Source organism: Odontesthes bonariensis, chromosome 10, assembly GCF_027942865.1.
Source record: "Odontesthes bonariensis isolate fOdoBon6 chromosome 10, fOdoBon6.hap1, whole genome shotgun sequence".
Classification (NCBI taxonomy): Eukaryota; Metazoa; Chordata; class Actinopteri; order Atheriniformes; family Atherinopsidae; genus Odontesthes; species Odontesthes bonariensis.
Genome location: NC_134515.1, coordinates 3,777,226 through 3,804,063, shown reverse-complemented (window position 1 = coordinate 3,804,063; position 26,838 = coordinate 3,777,226). Strand labels below are relative to the sequence as shown.

The 26,838-nt window shown below is 41.4% G+C and overlaps 2 protein-coding genes and 1 long non-coding RNA gene across 3 annotated transcripts; 1 reads left to right on the top strand and 2 right to left on the bottom strand.

Moving 5' to 3' along the window:
- Window positions 1–4,874, bottom strand: LOC142390505 (ladderlectin-like). Its single transcript, XM_075475973.1, has 7 exons — window positions 4,813–4,874; window positions 4,339–4,401; window positions 3,962–3,989; window positions 3,686–3,786; window positions 1,002–1,136; window positions 660–771; window positions 1–216 (listed from the first exon to the last, which is right to left on the bottom strand). Exons 2-7 carry the CDS (start codon window positions 4,399–4,401, stop codon window positions 152–154), a joined length of 504 nt encoding a protein of 167 aa, XP_075332088.1. The 5' UTR covers window positions 4,813–4,874; the 3' UTR covers window positions 1–151.
- Window positions 4,875–11,884: 7,010 nt separating this feature from the next.
- LOC142390088 (L-rhamnose-binding lectin SML-like) lies at window positions 11,885–22,858 on the top strand. The gene is made up of 9 exons (XM_075475457.1): window positions 11,885–11,996; window positions 13,967–13,999; window positions 14,396–14,500; window positions 15,499–15,634; window positions 20,076–20,185; window positions 20,266–20,321; window positions 20,415–20,542; window positions 20,629–20,732; window positions 22,565–22,858. The coding sequence occupies exons 1-9, from the start codon at window positions 11,966–11,968 to the stop codon at window positions 22,576–22,578; spliced, it is 717 nt and encodes a 238-aa protein (XP_075331572.1). The 5' UTR covers window positions 11,885–11,965; the 3' UTR covers window positions 22,579–22,858.
- Window positions 22,859–24,313: 1,455 nt separating this feature from the next.
- Window positions 24,314–26,110, bottom strand: LOC142390500 (uncharacterized). The gene is made up of 3 exons (XR_012770485.1): window positions 25,980–26,110; window positions 25,639–25,750; window positions 24,314–24,577 (listed from the first exon to the last, which is right to left on the bottom strand). It is a non-coding gene; the product is annotated as an uncharacterized LOC142390500 (long non-coding RNA).
- Between the last annotated feature and the right edge of the window lie 728 nt (window positions 26,111–26,838).

Sequence of the window (26,838 nt, the reverse complement as noted above, 5' to 3'; positions counted from 1 at the left end):
TAATAAAGGCAGAGTTAATATATGATGAAAAATATCATAAATCATAATCATAAGAGCTCTGTTGCTCTGTGTTAATCTGGAAGTGTTTGATTAGAACAGAAAAGAGTGATGAGGCCTGAGATTATCCTTGTTGCTGACATGGCCGGATGCATCACAGCTTCTTGCCACAAATGAAAAATCTTCCATGGTCACATGGTATATCGTTCCAATACGTTCCTGTTTGGAGATTTTATGGAAAAAACAAACATGCATTAATTTAGGTTTTTACACAAGCTTGTTCCTGTTCAAGTACATAAGAGTGTGTTGAATATCTCTGTCTGTGAACATTTTCAAATGCTTCTTAAACACGACACTGTGACCCTACAGCACAAAGCGGGCTGGGATGTCTCCAAATATCTCAATAAAAATCAAACATCTTAAAATAAATGCTTATATTTGTGCCAAGTGTCTTGTTAGGCAAATATTTTCCATCATTGAAAAATGGAAAAGTGTGAAAGACGTCCGTCATTTTAACAGATTTAAACATGAGAAGGAGAACCAGAATCTTAAGTAGTTCATAGCAACACCGTCTCTAAACCACATGCAGTAGACCTCCTGCGCAGTTTGGGGTGAGAGTCCATAAGTTGTCCATAAAAGTGTAGTGGAACCTCTGTTTGTACCTCCATAATTGATCTCAAGACAGTGCTCATTTCCTCCATAGTTGTTAGGCTGCCCAGTATACCAGCGCTGGTAGTTAAAGTCTGATCCATCAGTCCACAGCCACTTTTTGTCCTGAAAGAGGAAATACAATGTGTAGTATGGAGAAATACACAGCAGTATGATATAATCAGATTTAACAAAGCTGCAACCTGCTGCCTCATAAAAGACCATTTATTAAGAGTGTGTTTGATGAGTTATGTGTCAACAAAACATTACAAATGAATAATTGTATTTTATTCATATAAAATACTCTCACACATTCAGTAAAAACTTAATTTGATAAACTGCACCGTGTAACTTACTGCGACTGTGTCAAAACCTCCAACCCAGACGTGGTGATGAACGCCGGTCACTTTCTTAACCAGTTCACTGAGGAAGATGTTCTCATCAGCAGAGTGGACTGAAGCCAGATTCCCACCAATAGACATGCAAAAATGCTAACAATCAAAACAGAGTGGGGGAAAAAGAGATTTTAGGGAGAAGTGCCTTCAGGTTAGAGGAACATCATGGACATAACTTGTTTGTTAATCTAATTTAGGCAGCACTTTGTTGTCATGAGAAGAAAAACCTTGTTACGTTAAAGGTTTCTTCCTAATTTCATTGTAAATGTGCAAAGTGTAAAATCCTGTCTGTGTAATATACAGCGATGTTTAGTTGGAATTTCCTTTTTCTTTCATCAGGTCAGAGTTGCTGATCACTGCATCCTCTGTCATGTTTTTGTCTTCCTGGGTCTGAATCAAAGCTTTTGCTCGTAGTTTATGGCAGTGAACCAAACCACAAACTGATCCACCAGCATTCCCAGGTGTTTGCTCATAGCCCACATGTTGTTGTTCATGATCAGGCAACTGTGTGCTAAAGCATATTTTGAAATTATTTTTAAAATCATTTTAATCTTGTTACTGATTTGATAGTGAAATACCTTGATGATTGTACTGCAGAACACAATTCAGCCATTACAGTGAGCCATAACTTATAGTTCATCAAGAGGCCTTAATACTCAATCACTTATTCTTCAGTTCAATTTAGTTTAATTCTTTAGTGTTTTTTAACAATTTCTAACAGTGAAAACAAGATTATTTATTTCAGACTGTTTAAAGATCGTGATTCCATCGTCACTGACAAGAGTGAGAAGAGTTCAGTCAAAAAGTGTATTTTTTGTGGTGAACTTTGAGTAGACATATTTAAAAGATGAAGAGTGTAATATGTGCTGAGCATTCAGAGCTCCACTGCAACATGAACACTTTGGGCCTCATGCAACAACCGTTCATACGCACAGATTTGTTCTTAATACGTTCGTACGAGTGATTTAAGAGAATTTGCGCATTCATCAATCTTTTTGTATTTTACATTTTCTTTCAGGTACGAACAGAATTTACGAGTGATCCAGACTTGTCGTAGGAGTTTTGTGAAATAGTCCGCTGTTATTCAAATCAAGTTTGCTTTACTAATGGATTGTATATTTAATTACTTTGAAGCAAACATAAATAAATATGTACATTACATGGGAAGTGTAACCAGCCGCTGATTTGCTACTTTTGGATGTCTTAGCGCGTCAGGCTCTTGGAAGAGAGCGTGTGTTTCGAGAACGTGTAGATATCCTTGTGGAGACAGACGAATGGCTGACATCGTGATTTAGATTGGACTGTGCTGCTGCAGATATATAGCTTGCTAGAGCCACAACTCCAGAGAGAAACACGCCGATCAAACCCAATTCCACCACACGTCCAGGTCCTCACCACCCTTGGATTTTTGGCCACTGGAACCTTTCAGAGGGAGATTGGAGACAGATCGGGGGTGTCCCAGTCCTCTGTGAGTCGTGCGCTCCCCTTGGTCATCAAAGCTCTCATCAGTTTATCACCCATGGTACATCAAATTCCCATACACCGCTGTCCCACAAGTACAGATTAAGAAGGACTTTCATGCCGTGGCTGGACTGCCAAACATAATCGGGGCAATAGACTGCACACATATACGCATCAAAGCACCCGTGCTGTTGTGGAGCGCACTGAGCTGAAGGCCAGGTGGGTGTGTCTTGGTACGGCTGGGGGGGGGGGGGGGGGGGGGGGGGGGGGCAAACTGCTCTATAGCCCAGAGAAGGCATGCCAGATTTGCACAATATTGCCATGAACGAGGGTCTCCTACTACTTGAACCAGCCCAGGCAGACCAGAAGTGTGGTGCCAGAAGACCCCCCTCATGGACCGCCCCATCAAAGAGCCATCATGATGAGGCAACAACTGATTGCACGGCTTTAGTTGCAGTCATAAAGCTTTTTTAAGCCATTTTCATATCAAACCATTTCTTCTTTATTTCGGTGACATTACGAACTACAGGTGACACAGAGTTAACAGCACTCGTAATTGCTTCCCATTTCTTGGCTTTAGCAGGTCCCGTAGTTCCACTGCTGACACTGCTAAAAAGGACAGATTTTCCTTTTTGGATCTCTGAAAGCAGAACTTCAGTCTCAGAGCCCCTAAAGTTGTTCTTTTTGCGCCTTGATGCCGTTTTCATGACTCAACACTTCCTGGGACAGGACAGAGGAAGCACAGCCTTAATACGCACAGGTGGGATTCATCATTTACGCAGGTCGTTTACACACTTTTTCGGAAGTTAAGAGCATTTGTTGAATCTGACGTGGCGTGCTGGTACGAGACCTTCGTACGAAAAAAGTGAGAAAATTTAGAATAAAAATACGAAAATGTTCTTGCATGAAGCCCAATGTTCAGACAGAAAATGCACAGCTACAAATAAGACCGTAGTTGTTTTGTCACAATAATAAGGTTTCAAAGATGATACAGATACCAAGAAAATACTTGATATCTTTTTCAATAGCACAAAGAAAAACTCAGAAAAAAGGACTATAGATGACCCTTTTTAAAGGTTAAACTTTCTCTAAAAACATTTGAGAAATACTTACAATAAGCAGAAATTTGAAATTTTGCTTTCTGCTTTGTTTAGAAGGAAATAAGATATTGCTCTGTTACTTACCATTGCATCATTCCAATTCTTTACTGTGCTGATGAGAATTAAACAGCGAGAGCCGTACTGCGTCCATCCAGGAGGACAGCCAGGGGAACTGCCAGGAGGAACTGCCACAGTTTTTGTATTAGACAGAAGATAATAAGTGCAAAATACAGGAATTTGACCCATGATTAAAGCTGCACTTTTCACTGTCATAACCGTCATAAAAATCTTTTATTTTTCATTAATTTGCACAAAATCCTCCAACAGCTGTTCAACAGTAAATAAATTATAACCACCAACCTGGCTCAACCTCTTTCTGGACAGATCTCTGTGAACACAAAAGCAGGTTGAAACCAGTAAAGACTTTGTACTTTTCAAAACCATCACATTCCTCTCCCATATTTAGGCTAAAAAAGCTGCAGTTATGAAGCTGACGTCATCTGTTGGAGCAGGATCTGTGATTCAAAGCTAATACTATCATGGAGCGGACGCTACGGTTCTGTAGCATTCCTTTCACTGGTGACACAAATAAAACTCATCTGAATAAATTACTTTGTGAATACACATTTAATTTCAATGAAGTCAATCATTTCTGAGCACATATACATCAATGCTTCCGTCTTTACCTCGGAAAGCTAACATGGCCATGAAAGTGACACAGAGTTAATTATACTCACACACTGAACAATCAAGAGGCTGCTGATGAAGCCGAAGAAAACCAAGTTAAAACCTGAAGCCATCTGAGAAGAGACAAAGAAATGAAATGAAGTTACATCTACACGGTTACACAGACAATCACTGACTTTGTCCCACTGCACACGCATGGGAGGAGAATCCAGTTGTGGAATGAAGCCTGTTCAACGGTGTGGACTGTGTGAGAAAATGTTAAAGATATTCTGATGCTTCTAACTTTCTCTGTGGGATTTCATCAGACATATTGAACACAGACTGAACTTTAGAGCATGAACAAACCCCCGAGGCCCTTTTGAGTGAATACATGCTGGAACGATTCAAACGCCAACCACCTTATCTGGTTGTTTGTCTGGTTTTGAGAAACTCGATTCATACAATTTCTGTTAGTTTCAGATTTACATCAATAAAAAATTAAACGTGGTTAAAAATCTGTAAGAATAGAAACATTAAAGTGTTACCTTTGCAGCAGTCAGTCCAGTGAGTCGAGTCTACCCTCTGAAACGAAGAGAGGATGTACAAAACCTCTGAGAGGATGGATCTTTATATAGTTTCTCAAAATGTTTCAATCGTTTAATCTTTTCACAGATTACCGGCACCACTGTCAGGTGTTTTGTCCTGGAATGAGGAAACATTTGTTTCTTCCTCTTTGTCACAGCTGAACATTCCCACTTTTTTTATTAAGCAGAAATGACTGCCAAAAAGTTTTGTGAAAAACAAACCAAAATATTTTCTGTCCTTTTAATGCCAATTATCACATTTCCAAACATTTTAAATGGTGAACAACAGTCTGACATTCACTCTTAGCTCCAAGCACTGCTGTACTGAAGTTGAATTTGTCGACATGAATGAAAAAATGACTGGAAATAAATATTTGATCGTCTTTCTGAAAGCTGAGGCCGCAAGGAATTATGGGACAGAATTATCTCCTTTCTCCCATAAACAATGGCCGGTGTATCCTTTGCTAAAGGAGATAATAAAGGAGACACTGGAGCTCCTTTCCTCAGCATTTGGAGAATTCAAACAGCTCTCATCCTGGGTGTTGATTAAATACAGATTAATAATAATAATATTATAATATAATAATATTAATAACTAGACTATTCAACTGGACCCTTGTTTGCAGTTCTTGTCCTGATGCTCATTGACTTAATGACATCTTTTTGCTGCACCATCATCGGCACAGGCTGCACCGGAAATAAAGTGAAATCTGAAACCAACAAACCCCCTGGAAAAAGATATCCTGCAGTCTATTCTTAATTCTAATACAGAGCAGAACTTACATAAGGCTTTTTTTTTTATGTCAGGGTAACCCAGGTCAAATAGATACGATCATAGCGTGACAGGCAGGAAGAAACTGGTTAAATGTTATCTAACTTGTAAAGGACGTTAGATAACATTCAACCAGTTTCTTCCTGCCTGTCCAGTTCCAGCTGTCAACCTTCCCAGGAGTGGACGTCCCAGCAAGGTCACCCCAAGGTCAGAAACCCAAGAGCTGCATCTCAGACTCTGCAGGCCTCAGTTAGCATGTTAAAGGTTAAAGGTCATGACAGCACAGTAAGAAACAGGCTGAACAGGTATAGCTTGTGTGGAAGGGCTACAGGAGAAAGCCTCTTCTCTCTAAAAAGAACATGGCAGCACAGCTTAGGTTTGCAAAGCTGCATCTGAACAAACCACAAGACTTCTGGAACAATGTCCTTTGGACAGACCAGACCAAAGTGGAGATGTTTGCTCATAATGCACAGCAGCACGTTTGGAGGAAACCAAACACAGCATATCAGCACAGACACCTCACACCAGCTGTCAAGCACGGTGGTGGAGGGCTGATGATCTGGGCTGGTTCTGCAGCCACAGGACCTGGTCACCTACATGATTTGTTTCAGTAATTTTTTTACTTCAGTGGTGGTTGTTCTGCAGCCCCAAAGCAACATCAGGCCTCTATGTGGAGGTTAAATGCTCCAAGATGATGCAGAACGCAGCAGGTACAGCTGATGGATGAATTCAGCTTGTTTTTCATGTTTAAAGCCTACGTTTTGTTCAACTCTTGAACGACTGTACGTCTTTTATTCTGTGTGATATATCTGGGTTGACATATGCTATTCTGGGAGTGGCCTGCCGGCTCCACCAGTCTTTGACCAGACGATAGAGATGACCTGTCTGATAAGACGCCACCTGAGGGGATGCGACAACACCACCAACGTGTGGCAGAACCAGACTCAGGAAGGGCGGCCATCTGCCTCCACCAGTTGAGGTGGACTGGACCATTCTTTGACCATCTCCACCTGATGCTCAGTGATCCACTGTTGTTGATCTCGACACTGTTAAAACTCCTCTAACATCCTGCAGCTGGAGGACACAAAGCCAGTGTGTCAGAGCTTCAGCTTGTGCAGCAGCAGGTGACCTTTCTGGGAAATCTCTTATCACCGAAGCTATAGAACTCCTTCCAAAATGCATTCAGGTTATCCAGCAGATTCCTAAGCCAAATAATAAAGGAAAAGTCATGTCTTTTTTGGGAGTGAGTATATATTGTTGCTCTTTTATTCCTTATTGTTCAGTCATTGAAGTACCTCTGTCTGCTGGTGTGCATTGATCGGGTTTGGGACCAAAAGACATCATCACACGAAGCCCTGAAACTTAACAAACTTTGTCCACACTGAGACCAGGACTTGTGTCTCCACCCACTCTGGCGCCTCCCTGATCCTTGCAAACCATTTACACAGACTGTTGAAGAATAGAGGGCTGCATGACTTCTGTCCCTTTGCAGCAACATGGTGACAGGCTGAGACATGTGGCAGAGTTTTGAGTCCCACTAAGCTTCTTTCTACACCTTGTGAGGATGGCGAGGGGAGGACCATGATTGTGAACCTGCTCTCTCTGACGTTTGTTCTCCCAGACCTGATCTGGACCACGGTACTTTTTGAAAATCCTCAAACCAGGCAAGCACCAGTCGCAGTTAACCTTTAACCCTGCCCAATGTTAAACCACGCCCCGCTCTGCTGTCTTCTCTTTGATCAGATATTCATTCATAGGTGAAAGCATCTCTCCCTGATCCAGCAGCCGGTGTGCTGCATCTCTTTAAGCCTCTGGAGTCTAAAGCCCGATTTATGCCCTACGGAACCGGACGAAATTCGTTTGTCCGGTCCATACGTTGCTCCCGGAGCTTCTGTTGATGCCTCCGTCCGTATTGCGCACGTCCGTAAGAAATCCTCTAGAGGGCGGTATACATTGTCGGCCGCGGGTTTGAGAAACATGGCGTCAATTGAGGAAGTTGCAGTCATACAAATGTATATACCCCCTGACCATCTCACAAATCCTCTCCTCCATTACCTGGCATTTTTAAATCTTAAAATTTTTTAATCTCCTACTCTTTGTTCTTCTTCTTCCTCCATAACTTCCGGAGCCAACACGCTCCTGACTCTCTACTGCCCCCACGAATTGCTCTGGTATTGCTCCGTTTCGCCCGGAGCTCACCGGATTGCTAAGCTCTTGACCTACGGACAAACTGATGGATGAAACGACCCCCGGAACCGGGTGAAAGCGTCCGTTTCCGTATTTACCGTAGGGCATAAATGGGCCTTAAGGCTTTTCAGAGACTTTGAGGCAGTTTGCAACACCTTGACATTTTCAAGTATTTTTAACTAACTGTAAACATCTATGCAAAAGTGACACATATGGTTGTATTCTGAAAAGCCTAACAAAAAACAATATGAGAGTAAAGTGAATGTAATACAAACAAGTTTTATTTAAATTATGGGGAAACACAACTGTACAAAAAACAGGTTTTAGAGGTCTTCAAACAGTGCAAGAAAACACACTATAAATATATCTAGCCAAGACTTTTGAAGGTTGAACCTTGTAAAGAAAAGTGTTGGCTGCATAAAAGTAAAAAGTGCAGTCAGAAATGTTTTTTTGTTTTCACACAAACTGTAAAAAAGTCATTGTAACTCAAGGCAGTGTCTCTGTTAGTTGAATACTAATTAGATGGGTGTGTAACACCCCTGATTGCCCCCACCCCCCTGTCACTCTCCATGTGATAATTGTCTGTTTATGCTGGCTGAATGGGGCGTGTTCTCACCTGTGAATAGCCACTCAATCACCTGGTACTTAACATGTGAATAGCGATAGGTGTGGCCTAGGAGGCTGCTGCAGTCAGAGAGTACAGAAAATCCAAAGATTTCTTTTCACTCTCTTTAAAAAGGGCCAACTATTTAATTTATTTTAATATATATATATTTGAAAAGTAGAAGTTTCAAGGTTTTTAATGGTGTCACTTATATGTTTGAATGACAAAAACTCACAGAGTTACAGATGTGTTTTTGGAGAAGTGTCAAAGATCCAGCCAACAGGTTCTTAGACTCCAGAGTGATAAGCCTGGTGACGGGGTTGTGATGAGGACCAAGAAGTGGAACCATCAGAAGTGGTCAAAACCTTTCCAAGTGCTGCTCACCACCCAGGCTGCAGGGAAGGTTGCTGTGATAACCACCTGGTGCCGTGCCAGCGTTTGCAGGAAGGTCCTGAGTTAACAGACGACTCCTCCCCTGCGGCGCACCTGAAGAGGAATTTTTGGAATGAGCCTCACAGATTAAAGTTTTCTTCCTGATGATATGGATCATTACTCATATCTGATTGTGTTTAAGCTCTGTTTTTAAGTTAAATACTCAGATCTGAACACTGAGGTCATTCAGAAACTACAGTAACTTTCTGGTTGTTAGTTTTCTTTTTTTTTTACTCTTAATTCTAATACAGAGCAGAACTTACATAAGGCCTTTTGTTTTTTTATGTCAGGGTAACCCAGGTCATGCAGATACGATCATAACTTGACAGGCAGGAAGAAACTGGTTGAATGTCATCCAACTTTTAAAGGAAGTTAGAAAGCATTCAATCAGTTTCTTCCTGCCTGTCAAGTTCCAGCTGTCAATCTTCCCAGGAGTGGACGTCCCAGCAAGTTAACCCCAAGGTCAGAAACCCAAGAGCTGCATCTCATACTCTGCAGGCCTCAGTTAGCATGTTAAAGGTTAAAGGTCATGACAGCACAGTTAGAAACAGACTGAACAGGTGTGGCTTGTGTGGAAGGGCTGCAGGAGAAAGCCTCTTCTCTCTAAAAAGAACATGGCAGCACAGCTTAGGTTTGCAAAGCTGCATCTGAACAAACCACAAGACTTCTGGAACAATGTCCTTTGGACAGAGCAGACCAAAGTGGAGATGTTTGCTCATAATGCACAGCAGCACGTTTGGAGGAAACCAAACACAGCATATCAGCACAAACACCTCACACCAGCTGTCAAGCACGGTGGTGGAGGGCTGATGATCTGGGCTGGTTCTGCAGCCACAGGACCAGGGCACCTTGCAGTCATTGGGCCTCATGCAACAACCGTTCGTACGCACAGATTTGTTCTTAAATCGTGTGTACGAGTGGTTTAAGAGAATTTGCGCATTCACCAATCTTTTTGTATTTTACGTTTTCTTTCAGGTACGAACAGAATTACGAGTGATCCAGACCTGTCGTAGGAGTTTCGTAAAATAGTCCGCTGTTATTCCAATCAAGTTTGCTTGACTAATGGATTGTATATTTAATTACTTTGAAGCAAACATAAATAAATATACATTATACCCCATAATTATGCTGACATTATTCTGTTTGACTTAAATTATGCACTAATTAAAGGTTAATTGACTCTGTATATAACAAGGTCAATGGGAAGTGTAACCAGCTGACTTGCTACTTTTGGATGCATTAGCATGTCAGGCTCTTGGAAGAGAGCGTGTGTTCCGAGAACGTGTAGATATCATTGCGGAGACAGACGAATGGCTGACATCATGATTTAGATCGCCAAGGACTGTGCTGCTACAAATATGCAGCTTGGTAGAGCCACAAGTCCAGAGAGAAACACGCCGATCAAACCCAATTCCACCACACGTCCAGGTCCTCACCACCCTTGGATTTTTGGCCACTGGAACCTTTCAGAGGGAGATTGGAGACAGATCGGGGGTGTCCCAGTCCTCTGTAAGTTGTGCGCTCCGCTTGTTCATCAAAACTCTCATCTCAGTTTATCACCCATGGTACATCAGATTCCCATACACCGCTGTCCAACAAGTACAAATTAAGAGGGACTTTCATGCCGTGGCTGGACTGCCAAACATAATCGGGGCAATACACTGCACACATATACGCATCAAAGCACCCGTGCCTTTGTGGAGCACACTGAGCTGAAGGCCAGGTGGGTGTGTATCCATACAGCGGGGGGCAAACTGCTCTATAGCCCAGAGAAGTCATCCCAGATTTGCACAATATTGCCATGAACGAGGGTCTCCTACTACCTGAACCAGCCCAGGCAGACCAGAAGGTGTGGTGCCAGAAGACCCCCCCCATGGACCACCCATCAAAGTGCCATCATGATGAGGCAACAACTGATTGCACGGCTTTAGTTGCAATCATCGAGCGCCTGGCCATGGCGAGACGTTTTTGTTTTTTTTAAGCCATTTTCATATTAAACCATTTCTTTTTTATTTCGGTGACACAGAGTTAACAGCACTCGTAATTGCTTCCCATTTCTTGGCTTTAGCAGGTCCCGTAATTCCACTGCTGACTCTGCTAAAAAGGACAGATTTTCCCTTTTGGATCTCTGAAAGCAGAACTTCAGTCTCAGAGCCCCTAAAGTTGTTCTTTTTGTGCCTTGATGCCGTTTTCATGACTCAACACTTCCTGGCACAGGAGAGAGGAAGCACAGCCTTATATGGTATCATTTTGGGCGTGGAGTATGCAAATTTACTATCCTCGTGCACATGCACTTAAATACGCACGGGTGGCATTCATCATTTACGCAGGTCGTTTACACACTTTTTCCGAAGTTAAGAGCGTTTGTTGAATCTGACGTGGCGTGTTCGTACGAGACTTTCGTACGAAAAAAGTGAGAGAAATTTAGAATAAAAATACGAAAATGTTCTTGCATGAGGCCCATTGAGTCCACCATGAACTCTTCTGGATACCAAAGTATTCTAGAGTCAGGTGATATGATACCAGCCTGTAACCATAACTAACCTAAACCCTGTATTTTTTTTGCCTGACCTTTAACAGATTGGGTCAGATGGGTCTCAGACTCTGTTCTCTGAACACGACAGTTCAGAGTAACGCCACCGTCCAACCGCCTTCCCTCATGAACCTTTTTCAACATATCGTTTTGTAGTTCCTGGTCATTCTTTGGGAACTTGTGGAGACGTATAAGAGAGGAAACTGAACCATGGAATATGTTCGCTTTATTAAATTAATTTATTCTAAATAACAGCTGCAGTTGTTAAAAATGTCCAATTAAAAAAGTGCTGTTGATCAATTGTCCCTCTTTCGAAACATGCAGAAATATCTTCCTTTTTTTGCACATTTGTTCAGGTGATGTTTTTGTTGTGTAACTGATGTTCACTTCATGGCATTTTGGTTTTCTTGGACCAGTTACAGCATTTTGGTTTTCTGATTTAATCTATGCAACACGTCAGTAAAAGATTATTTCCCCATACTTTGTATTCGTGTGTCGTAAGATGGCTCTAACCCCAGCAGAATAAATAGCCGGAGTCTTTTTCATCCCCTTCATTTCAGCACCTCCGACCACATCTCCTGACACCATGTTCTGCACCAGACTGAGCATCTCACTGCGTAAGTACACAGCTGACTGTAGATGTTTGATTTATTGATAAAACATAGAAGGAGACAGAGGAAATTATTATTTCTATACGTTCTTTAATGGGTCTTACACCATCATCTACCTGACATGTGTTTACACTTTAAGAGATTTGACTTATTTTAAATCACTTGATTCATTTTTCTTTTTTTCTGCGATGGAAAAAAGTTTTAACGTCACATCATTGAAAAAAATCTCAGCCATGAAAGCTAAAAGGTATTCAGAAACTTATTCATTTACACAGAGGATTCTTCTATGTGAAAGGTCTGTTGATACATTGTGTGAATGAATGAATGAATGAATGAATGAATGAATGAATGAATGAATGAATGAATGATTGAATAAATGAATGAATGAATAAAAGTTTAGTCGGGGATGAAATGCTTATACTTGTGTTTATGAGGCATATTTAATTATTTCACAGCTTTAACCCTCTGGAGTCTGAGGCCTTTCAGAGACAGTTTGCAACACCTTGACATTTTCAAGTATTTAAACTAACTGTAAACATCTCTGCAAAAGTGACACATATGGTTGTATTCTGAAAAGCCTAACAAAAGATAATATAAGAGTAAAGTGAATGTAATACAAACAAGTTTTATTTAAATTGAGGGGAAACACAACTGTACAAATAACAAGTTTTAGAGGTCTTCAAACAGTGCAAGAAAACACACTATAAATATATCCAGCCAAGACTTTTGAAGGTTGAACCTTGTAAAGAAAAGTGTTGGCTGCATAAAAGTAAAAAGTGCAGTCAGAAATGTTTTGTTGTTTCCACGCAAACTGTAAAAAAGTCATTGTAACTCAAGGCAGTGTCTCTGTTAGTTGAATACTAATTAGATGGGTGTGTAACACCCCTGATTGCCCCCACCCCCCTGTCACTCTCCATGTGATAATTGTCTGTTGATGCTGGCTGAATGGGGCGTGTTCTCACCTGTGAATAGCCACTCAATCACCTGGTACTTAACATGTGAATAGCGGTAGGTGTGGCCTAGGAGGCTGCTGCAGTCAGAGAGTACAGAAAATCCAAAGATTTCTTTTCACTCTCTTTAAAAAGGGCCAGCTATATAATTTATTTTAATATATATATATTTGAAAAGTATAAGTTTCAAGGTTTTTAATGGTGTCACTTATATGTTTGAATGACAAAAACTCACAGAGTTACAGATGTGTTTTTGGAGAAGTGTCAAAAATCCCGCCGGCGGGTTCTTAGACTCCAGAGTGTTAAAAGAGACAAAAACAACCTGTATCTGCCATCAGCCAAATGATCATTTTTAACCTGTGAGCATGAAAGTCTTTTCAGTTTCTTCAGGTTTTGCCTGTGAAGTTAAAGAGAAAGAACTGAGGTGGGGATAGTGATGGGACCTCTGTCTCTTCTCAGGGCAAAGCACTGTTTTCACTTGTGATTATATAATTCAATTTGATTTTATCTATAGAGCGCCAACTCACAGCAAATGTCATCTCAATCCTTAAAGATACAGTCTACGATGAAAACCAGTAATCATACCGAGCCTTATGATTTTTAAAGATATGAAGATTTTACATGATGTTTGATGGTGAAGGTGCAAACATGATGCACATTCATGTTTCAGTACAAACTCTGAGCACAGTGAAACTGACCCTTGTGCATAAAAATCCTGGATGTTCTGATCATCCATCCACCTGTTCCCTCTCACCCTCCTTATGAAAGCTGTAGTTCATGCTACTGAAATGTCTCCAGGTTTTGACTCTGTGATCTGAGCCGTTCCTGCATTCCTTCGTCTCTGCCCTCAGACTTTACTGTTTCACTGCAGCCTGATGGTGTGATCACCATGATCATCATCATTCATGGGGAAGTGGAATTAATTTGTCTGACTCGACATGGAAAAGCCCAATGCTAAAGCAGCTTTAAACAGAAGTAACAGGACAAGTGAATCAACTAACACTGAGGTTTCTTTTCTCTTTTCAGTGCTGGCAGCATCATCTTTGCTGACGTGTTCAGGTCAATACACATTTCATTCTGTTCTGTAAAACCAAGCCATTGTGAGGCACAGGAGGGAATCCAAACTTTTTACACTTAATCAAGCTTTGTTTTGACTCTATAAGTAACTTTAATGCATGCCATATTATTCAGAGTTGTATAGTTTACAATGAAATGCTGAGGGAGGCGACTCTTAACCCAGAAAGTGGAGATCTGACCTTTTGATTTGTTATCTTGTCAGCAGTCTTTGTTGATGCAGCTCCCTCCACCATTTAATGAAATAAATATTTCTACATGTATTTATTTATATCAACCTGAAAAGAAAGTGTAGGTGAGAGAGCTGCTTCAGCACCATAACCAACATATTTTCTCTTTTATGGAGTAACTATTCACCAAACATTTTGCTTTTCATTCCAGGTTTTGCCGGAGCCGAAGAACCGTTTCCCTTCGCTGGGACCGCCATAACCACAGAGAGAGTGATCACCTGCGATGACAGTCACAATGTCCAGCGCATGAGCTGCGGTACGACTGAGCAGCTCCAGCACACTCAAAAGTTTGCTGGAAAACAAGTCAAAGTAAACAAGTCGATTCTATTCTTACTTCTCATCTTATCTTAGATAGACTGATAGATAGATTCTTACTCCTTATTTAGTTCACTTCCTGTTTTATTTTGTAGTATTTACTCCCTCAGTATATTAACTCCTTGGTTTCAGTTATTCCCTGTCGGATCACTGTTTCATGTCCATGTCTCAGGCCTTGTTTTTCTACTGTTTTTACTGTGGTTTTGGATCATCAGGAGCTCCTCTGGCCGACCTCCCGGATGACCTCCTGGTTGTCCATCAGAACATAAGAAACCCCGAAACATAGGAAAATGCAAAACACAAAATACATGAATCATAGATATATAAATAGACTGATGGTGCTTGGTGCTTTATACAGGCCAAAAAGTTTAACATTTCTGCATCTTTCAGGAAAAAACTGTAAAGTGTTTATTAATCCAGCTGAATTCCCAGTAAAGCTGCTCCGATTCACATATTTTTCTGTTTCTTTTCTCAAAACTTGGACTAAAATCAGCCCATTAGGACTACGTGTCAGCTCACTTAAAGCATTTCCAGACTGTCGCTCTGCTCTAATAAAATCCTGATTTTATAACCACAGAATCAGCATTAAAGCAGCTTAAAGACAGCGTCTGTGCAGAGAACTCAGCTGAACTCACATGGACCAGGAGCTGCCTCTGTCTGTCTGAAAGAAACTGAGGCTGATGTAAAACCAGGAAGCTTAGATGTTGGATTTCTTGATAAAACATAAATGAAACATAGACAGTTATTATTTCTATAAGTTATTTAAGGGGTCTTACACCATTATCTACTTGACATACATTTTCACTTCAAGAGATTTGAATTATTTTAATTTATTTAATTCATTTTCTTTTTTATGTGATGGAAAAATGAAGTTTTATTGGGATCAAATAAAGATGATTGGGATTATTAAATCTTCTTCCTGTGTTTTCTGTGAAACAGAGGATGGCGTGATCATCGTGCAGTCAGCTCTGTATGGACGTTTGGACACAGAGACCTGCAGTGAGGGCAGACCTTCAGAGCAGCTCACCAACACAAAGTGCTCTCAGAAAGGCACTGTGGATGTCCTGAAAAAAAGGTACAGTTGCCATGACGACGCAGAATCAATCCACCAGATGAGTCGCACACTCATTGAAAATGTTTGAATTTGACAAGCAGCAGAGGTTTAACTTGACTAAAAGGAGCTAACGGAGTTGGAAATGAATCAAAGTTAAAGCGATAAATAAACAGCTGAAGCAGCCAAGTGATGGATGACATATGGTGGGATGAAAAAGTCTGAGACAAATTGAGCAACCGCTCATTTTGGTGGGACAACATTCCTAATGATGTTGATATTAAACAGTAACAGGCCCACCAGAGATCAATCTGTAATCAATTCACTTCCCTGGAACGAACATGACTATGAGGTGGATACACGACTCAGTGAAGGATAGGGGCACGGACCTATTCTCTAGGGCTAGAACTGACCAGAACAATTCTCAGAGGAAAGAGAGCGTAAATAAAAGTGGTAGACCAGAGGGAAGTAAGCTTCAGGTTTGTCCTTGTGGCTGGCAGAAAGTAACATCAGTTAGAGGCCTTAAAATGCATCAGGGAAGAAAGAGATGTGTGGTAAAGGAAGGGCAGTGTGGCCGAATCGATCAGTACTTTTTAAGAAGTCAGTCGAGTAAGCCGGATGAAGTCCAGCGGCAGGTAGAAAACCACAGTCCGAAGGATATCAATAACACAGCTACGGAGGGGGAGGAGGAGGTTCTAAGAAGGGATGCAGCTGATACTGAGGTGAACAGGCCAGTTAGAGAGAGAAATATGGAGCAGAAAGCTAGAGTTAAGTGGCCTAGGGCAAATAGTAACAAAGAATGGGAGGCAGTCAATAAAGATTTGTCAATAATATTGGGTAGGTTAGGAGGAAATGCAAGCGATAGGCTAGAGAAGATGGGAGATATAATTTACTCCTATTGTGTAGAAAGATTTGGGGTGCAAGATAGAAAGAGGGTTGAAACAGTACATTTAGTTAAGTCTAGACGGCAAAAAGAGATGGAGAAATTGGTTAAGGAAAGAAGAAATTTAAGAAAGCAGTGGAAAAAAGATACAGAAGAAGAGAGAGAGGGAATTAATGTTTTGCAGGAAGAATTGAGAGGCAGGCTAGCAATACTCAGAAGGGCGGAAAATATTAGGAAAAAGAGACAGAAGAAAGAATATGTAAGAACGGCATTTTACAGGGATCCGTTCAAGTTTGTAAAAAGGATTGTTTAACCAGGAAAAGGGAGGGCAGCTTAAGGCAACAAAGTCAGAGGTGGAAGAGTATCTAAGAAATACATATTCAGATCTTGAACAGCGTAGAGTAGTAGGCCTTCCACCTGACATGCCACCGTTAGGAGAGATAGCTCATAAGATGGACGTTAGACCACCTAGGTGGAAGGAGGTTGAGGAGGTAGTCAGGCGTGCAAAGGCTTCGGCGGCCCCAGGGTCAAATGGAGTCCCCTACCGGGTTTATAAAAGTGCACCTGATGTCCTCAAGTTTTAGTGGAGGCAATTAAAAATAGTTTGGGAGAAACAGGTTATTCCTAGAGCATGGCGTAGGGCAGGAGGCGTTATTATTCCAAAGGAGAAAGAGGCCTCGGACCTGAGTCAGTTCCGGATGATCTCTCTCCTAAATGAAGAGGGGAAGATTTTCTTTAGTTTAGTTGCACAGAGATTAGCCAGTTATTTAGAAAAGAATAGCTTGATAGATACTGTGCAGAAGGCAGGAATACCAGGTTTCGCAGGGTGTTTAAAGCACACTAGCATGATTTGGCATCAGATTCAAGATTGAGAAAAAAGACTTGCAAGTTATATTTCTGGATCTAGCAAATGCATTTGTTTCAGTGCCACATAGCCTTATTTGGAAAGCATTTGAGTATTTTGGAGTGCCTGTAATAGTTGTTAACTTAGTAAGAGCATATTTTCAGGATATTAGACTGCCTAAGTACAGCAGGTTTCACAACAGGTTGGCAGAGGCTAGAAATAGGCATTATGGCAGGGTGTACTATTTCTCCATTAGCATTTACAATGGCGATGGAGATAATTATTAGAGCTTCCAAGTGGGTTGTAGGTGGAGAGAGACGTCAGGATGGCATGCGCCTTACACCAATTAGAGCATACATGGATGATATGACGTTGGTGACTACAACAGTGCCATGTATGAAGAGAATACTTGAGAGACTTAATAAAAATCTAAAGTGGGCTGGTATGAAAATCAAACCTACTAAGTCTAGAAGTATCTCAATAAGTAGAGGGAAATTAAGTGATAGAAAGTTTGTAATTGATGAAGAAAACATTCCAATAATTAGGGAAAAGGCAGTAAAGAGTTTAGGCAGGTGGTACCAGGCAGACATGAATGATGGAGAGCAGGCAGTGCAGTTTCAGAAAGATGTTGCTGAGGGACTGGATAGAATAGATAAATCAGGGCTTCCAGGAAAGTTGAAGCTGTGGTGTCTGCGGTTTGGATTGTTTCCTATAGGTTGATGTGGCCACTGTTTGTGGCCACTGTCTTTAGAGTTCTTCAGAATTTGACCCAGAGGCAGCATGTATAGAGTGAACAGAAGGGGTCCAAGTAAAGATGTGGTAGTTAGTAAAGTGGGAGAAAGTGGAATCCAAGAATGGCAGCTCAGGAGGGAGAAGCAACTCTTAGACATGCAGAGATTGTGGGTAATATGCAAATAGGCCGGGGAGGCTTGGGGCTTGGCCTAGGCAAACCAGTGTGGAGTAGAGCAGGTCCCAAGGAGAAGAGAAAGCTAGTTGTTGAGCAGGTTCGTAGACAGGAGGAAATGTTAAGGGGTGCAAAGGCAGTGGCTCAGGCTAAGCAGGGACGGTGGTTGAATTGTGAAGGTGTAGAGAAGAAAAAGCTTAGTTGGAAAGAACTGTGGAGTATGAAGGAAAGGAGTATTAGATTTTTGGTAGGGGCAACATATGATGTATGACCAACTTCCCAGAACCTGAAACTCTGGGTAAATGGAGACCCGTTATGTTCGTTATGTTCAGGTACTGCAACTCTAAGGCATATCTTGTCAGGTTGTAAGGTTAGTCTGTCACAAGGCCGGTATACATGGCGACATGACCAAGTATTAAGAAGCTTAGCTGCAGGTATTGAAGATAAACAAAGGCTGGTAAACTTAGGAAGGTCTAAGGTGAAGAGAGTTGCAATTCAGTTTGTTCAAGAGGGGGAGAAAGTTTATAAGACAATAAGGAGACACGGCAGCTTGGAGGATGCTTGTGATTGGGAGATGCAGGTAGATTTAGAAAATACGTTTGTTGTTCCCCAGGAGATAGCCTCTACAAATCTAAGGCCTGATATAGTCTTGTGGTCTAGGAGTAGGATGAGAGTCTATTTCATAGAGCTGACTGTTCCTTGGGAGGAATTAGTAGCAGAAGCATATGAAAGGAAAAAGCTTAGATATGTAGAGTTGGGGGCAGAAGCAGAGCAGCGAGGATGGAAAGTTAGAATCTGTCCAGTGGAAGTAGGATGTAAAGGATTTGTTGCAAAGTCTGTTGTCTCATTGTTGAGGGAGCTGGGTGTAAGTGGACAGAGTGTGAGGAAAATAGTGAAGGAAGTGCCAGATGAGGCAGTAAAATCCAGTCAGTGGATTTGGATTAGAAGAAGCAATAGCAGCTGGGGGCCCAGCAGGGGGAGCACTTAGGGTAAACAGACTTTTGAAAAAGCAAAGAAGAAGTTCAAGATATTTAAGTGGAGGGTTTGGCCCATGTGATCCTTTTGAAACCAGGCGGCCATTTTGGGTAAGTTGGCTTTGAGTGAGTTGTATGGCTTTGATTTTGCTGGCATTTTTAGTGATTATAGGACTGTTTAGGTGAGTTTGTCGGCTGAATCTGCTGGTGTGTCTTGTCCTGCCTCCACCTCTGGCACCCTCTATATTTTCATTACCCCCTACCCGAACCAGGGTTTGCATCCTCGCTGTGACTGGTGTGCAGTTGGTGAGAGGCTGGGGTAGCTTGTGGCTGTAAAAGATGGTTGTTGGGGTGGTCGGTGGCGTAGTGGGTTAAGCAGCCGCCCCATGTACAGAGGCTATAGTCCTCGCTGCAGCTGGCCCCGGTTCGAGTCCCGCACCGAGCGGCCCTTTGCTGCATGTCTCCCCCCTCTCTCTGCCCCTTGCATTCCTGTCTCTCTCCAACTGTCCTATCATTAAAGGCATAAAAAGCCCAGAAAAAAAAGATGGTTGTTGTGGTGTGAGGAGCAGTGTTGGCTGGCATTAGGGGAGTGACTCTGGAACGCCAGTGATCACTCTCTAGCCTCCTGGAGGTGTTGTGGGCCCAACTAGACGAAACACTGATGAAAGGAGGTTCCCACCTGATGACCCCAATGATATGTTGGTCAGCACTGCTCACTGATCTATAGTATAGGGAATTATTCACTGAGTCTGGTTCTTTTTATTTATTTATTTTTCTTTAGCACAAGTTTCTTGTGTTTACCTTGAATCCCTCTATTCAAACCTGGAAACAAGCTCTTTTCCTTCCTTTTGCTCCTGCAGATGTGACGGTAAGAAAGTGTGTGAAATCAATGCAAACGTCGTTCGTACCTCTGATCCCTGCCATGGCATCTACAAGTACCTGGACACCACCTACGGCTGCTTCCCTGCAGGTCTGTGGCATCAAACTGAACTCATAACAGCTGAACAGAGGTGATTTCTGTTTCTCATGTGATTTCTGTTGCTCCAACAGTCCGAAGTGTAGCGTGTGAATTTTCTCTGGCAAACCTTCAGTGTGGTGAGATTCTTGTATTTTCATTGGATTGATGCCATAAATATACATGTTTGTGTTTTCCTTGCTTTCACCAGCTGGGTATCTAACTTCTCTGTTCGTCAGGTGAGGGGCAAGTTATATCTGTCCTCGGGGCCGATTATGGACGCAGTGACAGGAACACGTGCATTTTTGGGCGTCCTACCGGTCAGGTCCAAAATATCCTCTGCTCAAGGCCTGCGAGTGAAGTTGCTGCCAGGTACAGAATGTTACTTTACTCCAATCCTCCATCTAATAGCACCCATGTTCCCTCAGTCCATGTTAAAGCTCCTGTTTCATCCACAGCTGCAATGGGAAAAGCAGCTGTTCTGTCAAAGCAAGCAACTCAATGTTTGGAGACCCCTGTGTTGGCACATACAAGTACCTGGAGGTGACCTACATATGCATATGTAAGTACTTTAAAGGCCTTTTATGGACTACTCGTCCTCAGTGTCAATAATCAAAAAATCAAAACAATAATAAACTAAATGAAATCAAACAGCCACTGAGACAGCTAGGGAGTGAATTTACGCAGGATAAATGAGTCCATTGTCCAGGCAAAAAAAAAATTGTTTCTTTAGGTTTATTCTTCAAACCAAGCAAACGAACAAAGAACTTTGCCTTTGCCGCCTCTCTTGCCCTGGTCAAAAACCATTAGCCCTCCCAGGTGCCTGCTCACCTGTGACTGCCTGCCCATCTAATAAAACTCTCCCAGTGAGCCCCAGCTAACCAGTGCCTTCAAAATAAAAGCATAGTTAAATACCCAAATTAACTCAAAAAATACTAAATATCATAAACAACCAAAAAAGGTGTATTCCCCAAAACTAAACCCCCAAAAGGTAACTAAATAATAAGTGAGCCAAATATTACAAAATAACAAATAGCTCCGACAGGCCTTTTATGGACTATTTACTGAAACCAGGTAGTGTTAAACAGAGCCATGAGGTCACATTTATTTTCTATATTAACCAGAAACGAAAGACTATTCAAGTTAACCTTTATTGGTCAAAAACAGTTTCCAATCATGAGAATCAACTTTCTCTGGAAGCTGGTATTTCAGATTGACCCCGACTCACGTTGGTGTTTGGAAGTGACTCTGCTGTAAAGATATAAAAGCTGCTGACAACACAGAGAGCTCTGCTGATTTCTGGGATCCGTTAATGGCTGAACTTCCACACAAACACATGTTGATCTGCACAGTGTGATTAAACAAGCTGCTAAGTTTACACTGGTGGTAATGCTTATACCACCAGGTGGCAGCAATGTACTGAAGCTGCTTTATAATGTGTGTGGGGCTGTGACATGAGATGCTGCTGGGGTAGAAGTTGGAGAAGCTACAAAAAGAATGAGAGCGATGCTAACTGCTCCACAACCTGAACCAAAGGCTCAGACACCAACACAGCTGAGGATCAGCTGCAACAATCACAGCTGAATATGAGCTCTAGCTTGACTTTTGTAGTTCCACCGCATAACTTTGTGAGCTACACAGCTTGACATGCTAACATTTACAGTTCATGTCTGAGCAAATGGATATAAGAAATCTGACTGAACTGCAAACCTAGTTATGGTTGCTAAGCTGTCATGGAAAGATTTGATGAAATGTGAAGCCCACTAACATCTGGTGTTGTTGAGTATTACAGGAAAATTATCAGAATTCAGTCCCGCATCAAGTGACTCTGCAGTGTTCGGGGGTATTTATGGGCTCTGGCTCTGATCAGCATTACTTCTAACCCAACACCTGGATGCTTACGCCAGTTTTCAATGAGAATGCTGCACATGGAGCAGCAAGAGTGGGCGTAGTTCACTTTTTCTGCACAGAAAAGACGTGTTTAGTGACCACAGCGTCCCACATGGAGGGTTTGAACCGGGACAGCAATGACTTAGGGACAAAACTAAACGTGATTGGTCAATTTTACTGGCTCAGTTGTGATGGAGATATTCATCATGTGACTCAACTCAGTGAACACCATGAAGTGTGATGTCAGGTTGTCATGGTCTGTGTTTTTCTGCGTTGGTTTAATAGTTCCTTTCTTATGTTTCGTATTCTAGTCCATTTCTGTCAGTTATTTATCTCATTGTATATCTTTTTATTTAATTCCTCCGCATGTTTCCTAAAAAGCTGCAGAAGACATGATTATTCCCACCAAACCACATTCACACTGTGTTAACAAAAGGTTTTTCTGCCACATTTTGGTGCTGATTTCTTCTGACTGAAATTCAGTTTTTACCTGGTCTTTTGCAGCTCCTGCCATTTGAGGACATCACCGAAAAGAAGATGACATCATCAAATTCATGCTTTAAATTCAATATATATTGAATCAATAATCAACCAATCGAATCCTGAAAAAATCCAAATACACCATTTAGAATAAAGTTCACTTTGTAGCTGTTGGGAGACGAGGCCGGTGACGTTTGGACCACAGTGTTAATACACATGTGATTAGATAGTATTGATTTTCTTTAATATGACTCTAATTGTAACACTGATTCAATATCCTTTGTGATCAACTCGTCTTTTTCTTTTGTTCTGTTATTCTGCGTCAGTTTTCTTTGAGCTACATGAATAAACTTTCCTTTCATTTACAGCTTGCAGTCTCGTGGTATTATATTATTTTCTGACTTGTTAAACACTGAAGCCAGACTGAGGTGCAAACAGATTGATCTGATCTCAAAGAGATAAAGTGGTTTAACTGCTTGAAAAGCAACATGTTTAGGCTTCATAAAATCAGCTTTCATGCTCCGTGTTCATGAACATGTTTCTGGTCAGAGATGTGAAACTTGGAGTTCTGTTGTTGAATGCAGCATTACTGGGAGGGAAACATGCATCCATGCAAACAGGTGACAGGTGCCTCCTCCTTACCATAGAGTTCCACTTTAAACAAGATTAAACAATACTTAAGTATCAGCACACTGCAGGAGTCTTAAGCCAACCCTTGTTGATACCTGTAGATAACTGAACCGTGTAAACATGAACATAAACATAGAATCTGAGACAGAAACAGAGTTTGTTCAGTTCTAAGCAGCTTTAAAGTGAATATCTGCTCTGAGCTCCTTTATTCTCCAACACAGCCTGAACCCTCTCTACATTTTCAATGCTTTGCAGATGATACTCAGCTGTACTTATCTATGAAACCAATCAGTTGGTTAGACCAGTGGTTTTCAAAGTGGGGGCCGCCAGGGAGCGCTAGGGGGGCCTCAGAAAATTGGAAAAACTGGCAGCTCGTTCATGCTCGCACTATTTTCTTAGCCACCTCACAGCCGTGGATAAACTTCTGCTCAGCAGTTGAATCTGACTTGCTATACTCCACACCACTTGATGGCGGAGTAATATCAACGAACATCCAGTCTTCCATAGAACTCAATGGGATTTACAAAATGTCAAATAAAACACGACAGAAGCAACTTTTCGCAACGAAATTTGATCTGGATTACCAGTGCACACCAGTAACCACTCCGGTGAGTTGATGCTTTTGAAAACGAACGTTTATTGTGCTTTTACGGACCTTTCTAGACATGCACATGACTTGCCATTCTGAAGCAGGTTGAGAAGAATCAAAATTAGGCAAATACCGGAGACAGCAGTAAACATCAAAAAAGTGGTGAGGGGGGTTCTGAAACATTGCAGACGACTCAGAAAAGAGGCTTAATGTTGAAAATACCGCAGTTCCCTTTTAATAAAGTCTGCCCTTCCGCCAACTCTCTGCATCTGAGTCTCCTCTTTAGTCCAAGCCTGACAGAGTGGTTCCATCCACAACTGCATCATCTGGGAGTGTTAGTCCAGATCTGAGAAGCTTGATTCTGTTCAACTTTGGTTGGACTAACACAATAGTTTGTTTCCCTCATGTTTCATGTAAACGTGCACGCTGTGAGCAGAGAAGAAGCCTCTAATGTAGGCCCACATCTTCACACAGAAGCCTTCAGCCAGCTGCACCAAAAACATAAAACCATAGAAAGGACACAAGAAACCACAGAACAGAGTGATTCAGAACAGCATTTGGAGGATTTTTATTGAACGTGCAGATAAAATCTACAGTCGAATTAATAAATGCAGAGTTAATATATGATGAAAAAAATCAGAAATCATAATCATAAGAGCTCTGTTGCTCTGTGTTAATCTGGAAGTGTTTGATTAGAACAGAAAAGAGTGATGAGGCCTGAGATTATCCTTGTTGCTGACATGGCCGGATGCATCACAGATTCTTTCCACAAATGAAATATCTTCCATGGTCACATGGTGCATCGTTCCAGTAGGTTGCTGTTTGGAGATTTTTTAGAAAAAACAAACATGGAGAAACATGCATTAATTTAGGTTTTTACACAAGCTTGTTCCTGTTCCAGTGCATAAGAGTGTGTTGAATATCTCTGTCTGTGAACATTTTCAAATGCTTCTTAAACACGACACTGTGACCCTACAGCACAAAGCGGGCTGGGATGTCTCCAAATATCTCAATAAAAATCAAACATCTTAAAACAAATACTTATATTTGTGCCAAGTGTCTTGTTAGGCAAATATTTTCCATCATTGAAAAATGGAAAAACGGGAAAGACGTCTGTCATTTTAACAGATTTAAACATGAGAACAAGCACCAGAAACTTAAGTAGTTCATAGCAACACTGTCTCTAAACCACATGCAGTAGACCTCCTGTCCAGTTTGGGGTGAGAGTGTGTTATTAATTAGCTGTTCTACAGGCTCATGTGCTCATCATCTATGAGCTTGAAACTGTACTTCATATAACTTGCTATCCGGATGCTACAGCACACTGCAGAGCTACGGACTGCTGGCCTGCAGCTCATCTGTGGGCCTGCTCAGACTCGGTGCGAACATGTGATCGTCATGATCCAATCACAGGTTCACAGTTCTAAAAACAGGTGTGAACACAGTTTAGATGGATTTAGGACTCATTCAGATCCAATCCCTCAAATAGGTGTTTTTTATACAGAGCAGGTAACTGAGATCAGCCTTTGGAGCAAAATGAATACATGTAAAGTTGTCTTTCTGAGGCAAAAACACAAAGCCTAATGACACCTGCTTCTGCTGCAGCCTCCTTTGTTTGACTATGCTCAAGCCAGCACCCATTTTAAGTCCAGGCCAACCATGATGGTGCTCTGGGTTCATCGTAGCCTACAGCAGGTTGAATGAGTTAGTTTCATGTTATTTCCTGTAAATAGTTTGTTCACATATCAGTTAAAATGAAGTGTTGATGTTTAAACATTCTGCTGTCACTGCGACTTCATGTGATGTTGACATAAAAAGTGAGAACACTGTCAGTGTCCATATGCTGTCCATAAAAGTGTAGTGGAACCTCTGTTTGTACCTCCATAATTGATCTCAAGACAGTGCTCAATTCCTCCCTGGTTGTCAGGCAGCCCAGTATGCCAGCGCCTGTAGTTAAAGTCTGATCCATCAGTCCACAGCCACTTTTTGTCCTGAAAGAGGAAATACATTGTGTAGTATGGAGAAATACACAGCAGTATAATAAATCAGATTTACCAAAGCTGCAACCTGCTGCCTCATAAAAGACCATTTATTAAGTGTGTGATTGATGAGTTATGTGTCAACAAAACATTACAAATGAATAATTGTATTTTATTCATGTAAAATAGTCTCACACATTCAGTAAAAACTTAATTTGATAAATTGCACCGTGTAACTTACTGCAACTATGTCAAAACCTCCAACCCAGACGTGGTGATGAGCGCCGGTCACTTTCTTAACCAGTTCACTGAGGAAGATGTTCTCATCAGCAGAGTGGACTGAAGCCAGATTCCCACCAATAGATATGCAAAAATGCTAACAATCAAAACAGGGTGGGGGAAAAAGAGATTTTAGGGAGAAGTGCCTTCAAGTTAGAGGAACATCATGGACATAACTTGCTAGTTAATCTAATTTAGGCAGCACTTTGTGATCATGATGAGAAAAACCTTGTTATGTTAAAGGTTTTTTAATACTCCATCACTTATTCTTTAGTTCAATTTAGTTTAATTCGTTAGTGTTTTTTAACAATCTCTAACAGTGAAAACAAGATTATTTATTTCAGACTGTTTAAAGATCGTGATTCCATCGTCACTGACAAGAGTGAGAAGAGTTCAGTCAAAAAGTGTATTTTTTGTGGTGAACTTTGAGTAGACATATTTAAAAGATGAAGAGTGTAATATGTGCTGAGCATTCAGAGCTCCACTGCAACATGAACACATTGGGCCTCATGCAAAAACCGTTCATACGCACAGATTTGTTCTTAATACGTGCGTACGAGTGATTTAAGAGAATTTGCGCATTCACCAATCTTTTCGTATTTTACGTTTTCTTTCAGGTTACAAACAGAATAACGAGTGATCCAGACCTGTCGTAGGAGTTTTGTAAAATAGTCCGCTGTTATTCCAATCAAGTTTGCTTTACTAATGGATTGTACATTTAATTACTTTGAAGCAAACATAAATAAATATATACATTACATTGGAAGTGTAACCAGCCGCTGATTTACTACTTTTGGATGCATTAGCGCGCCAGGCTCTTG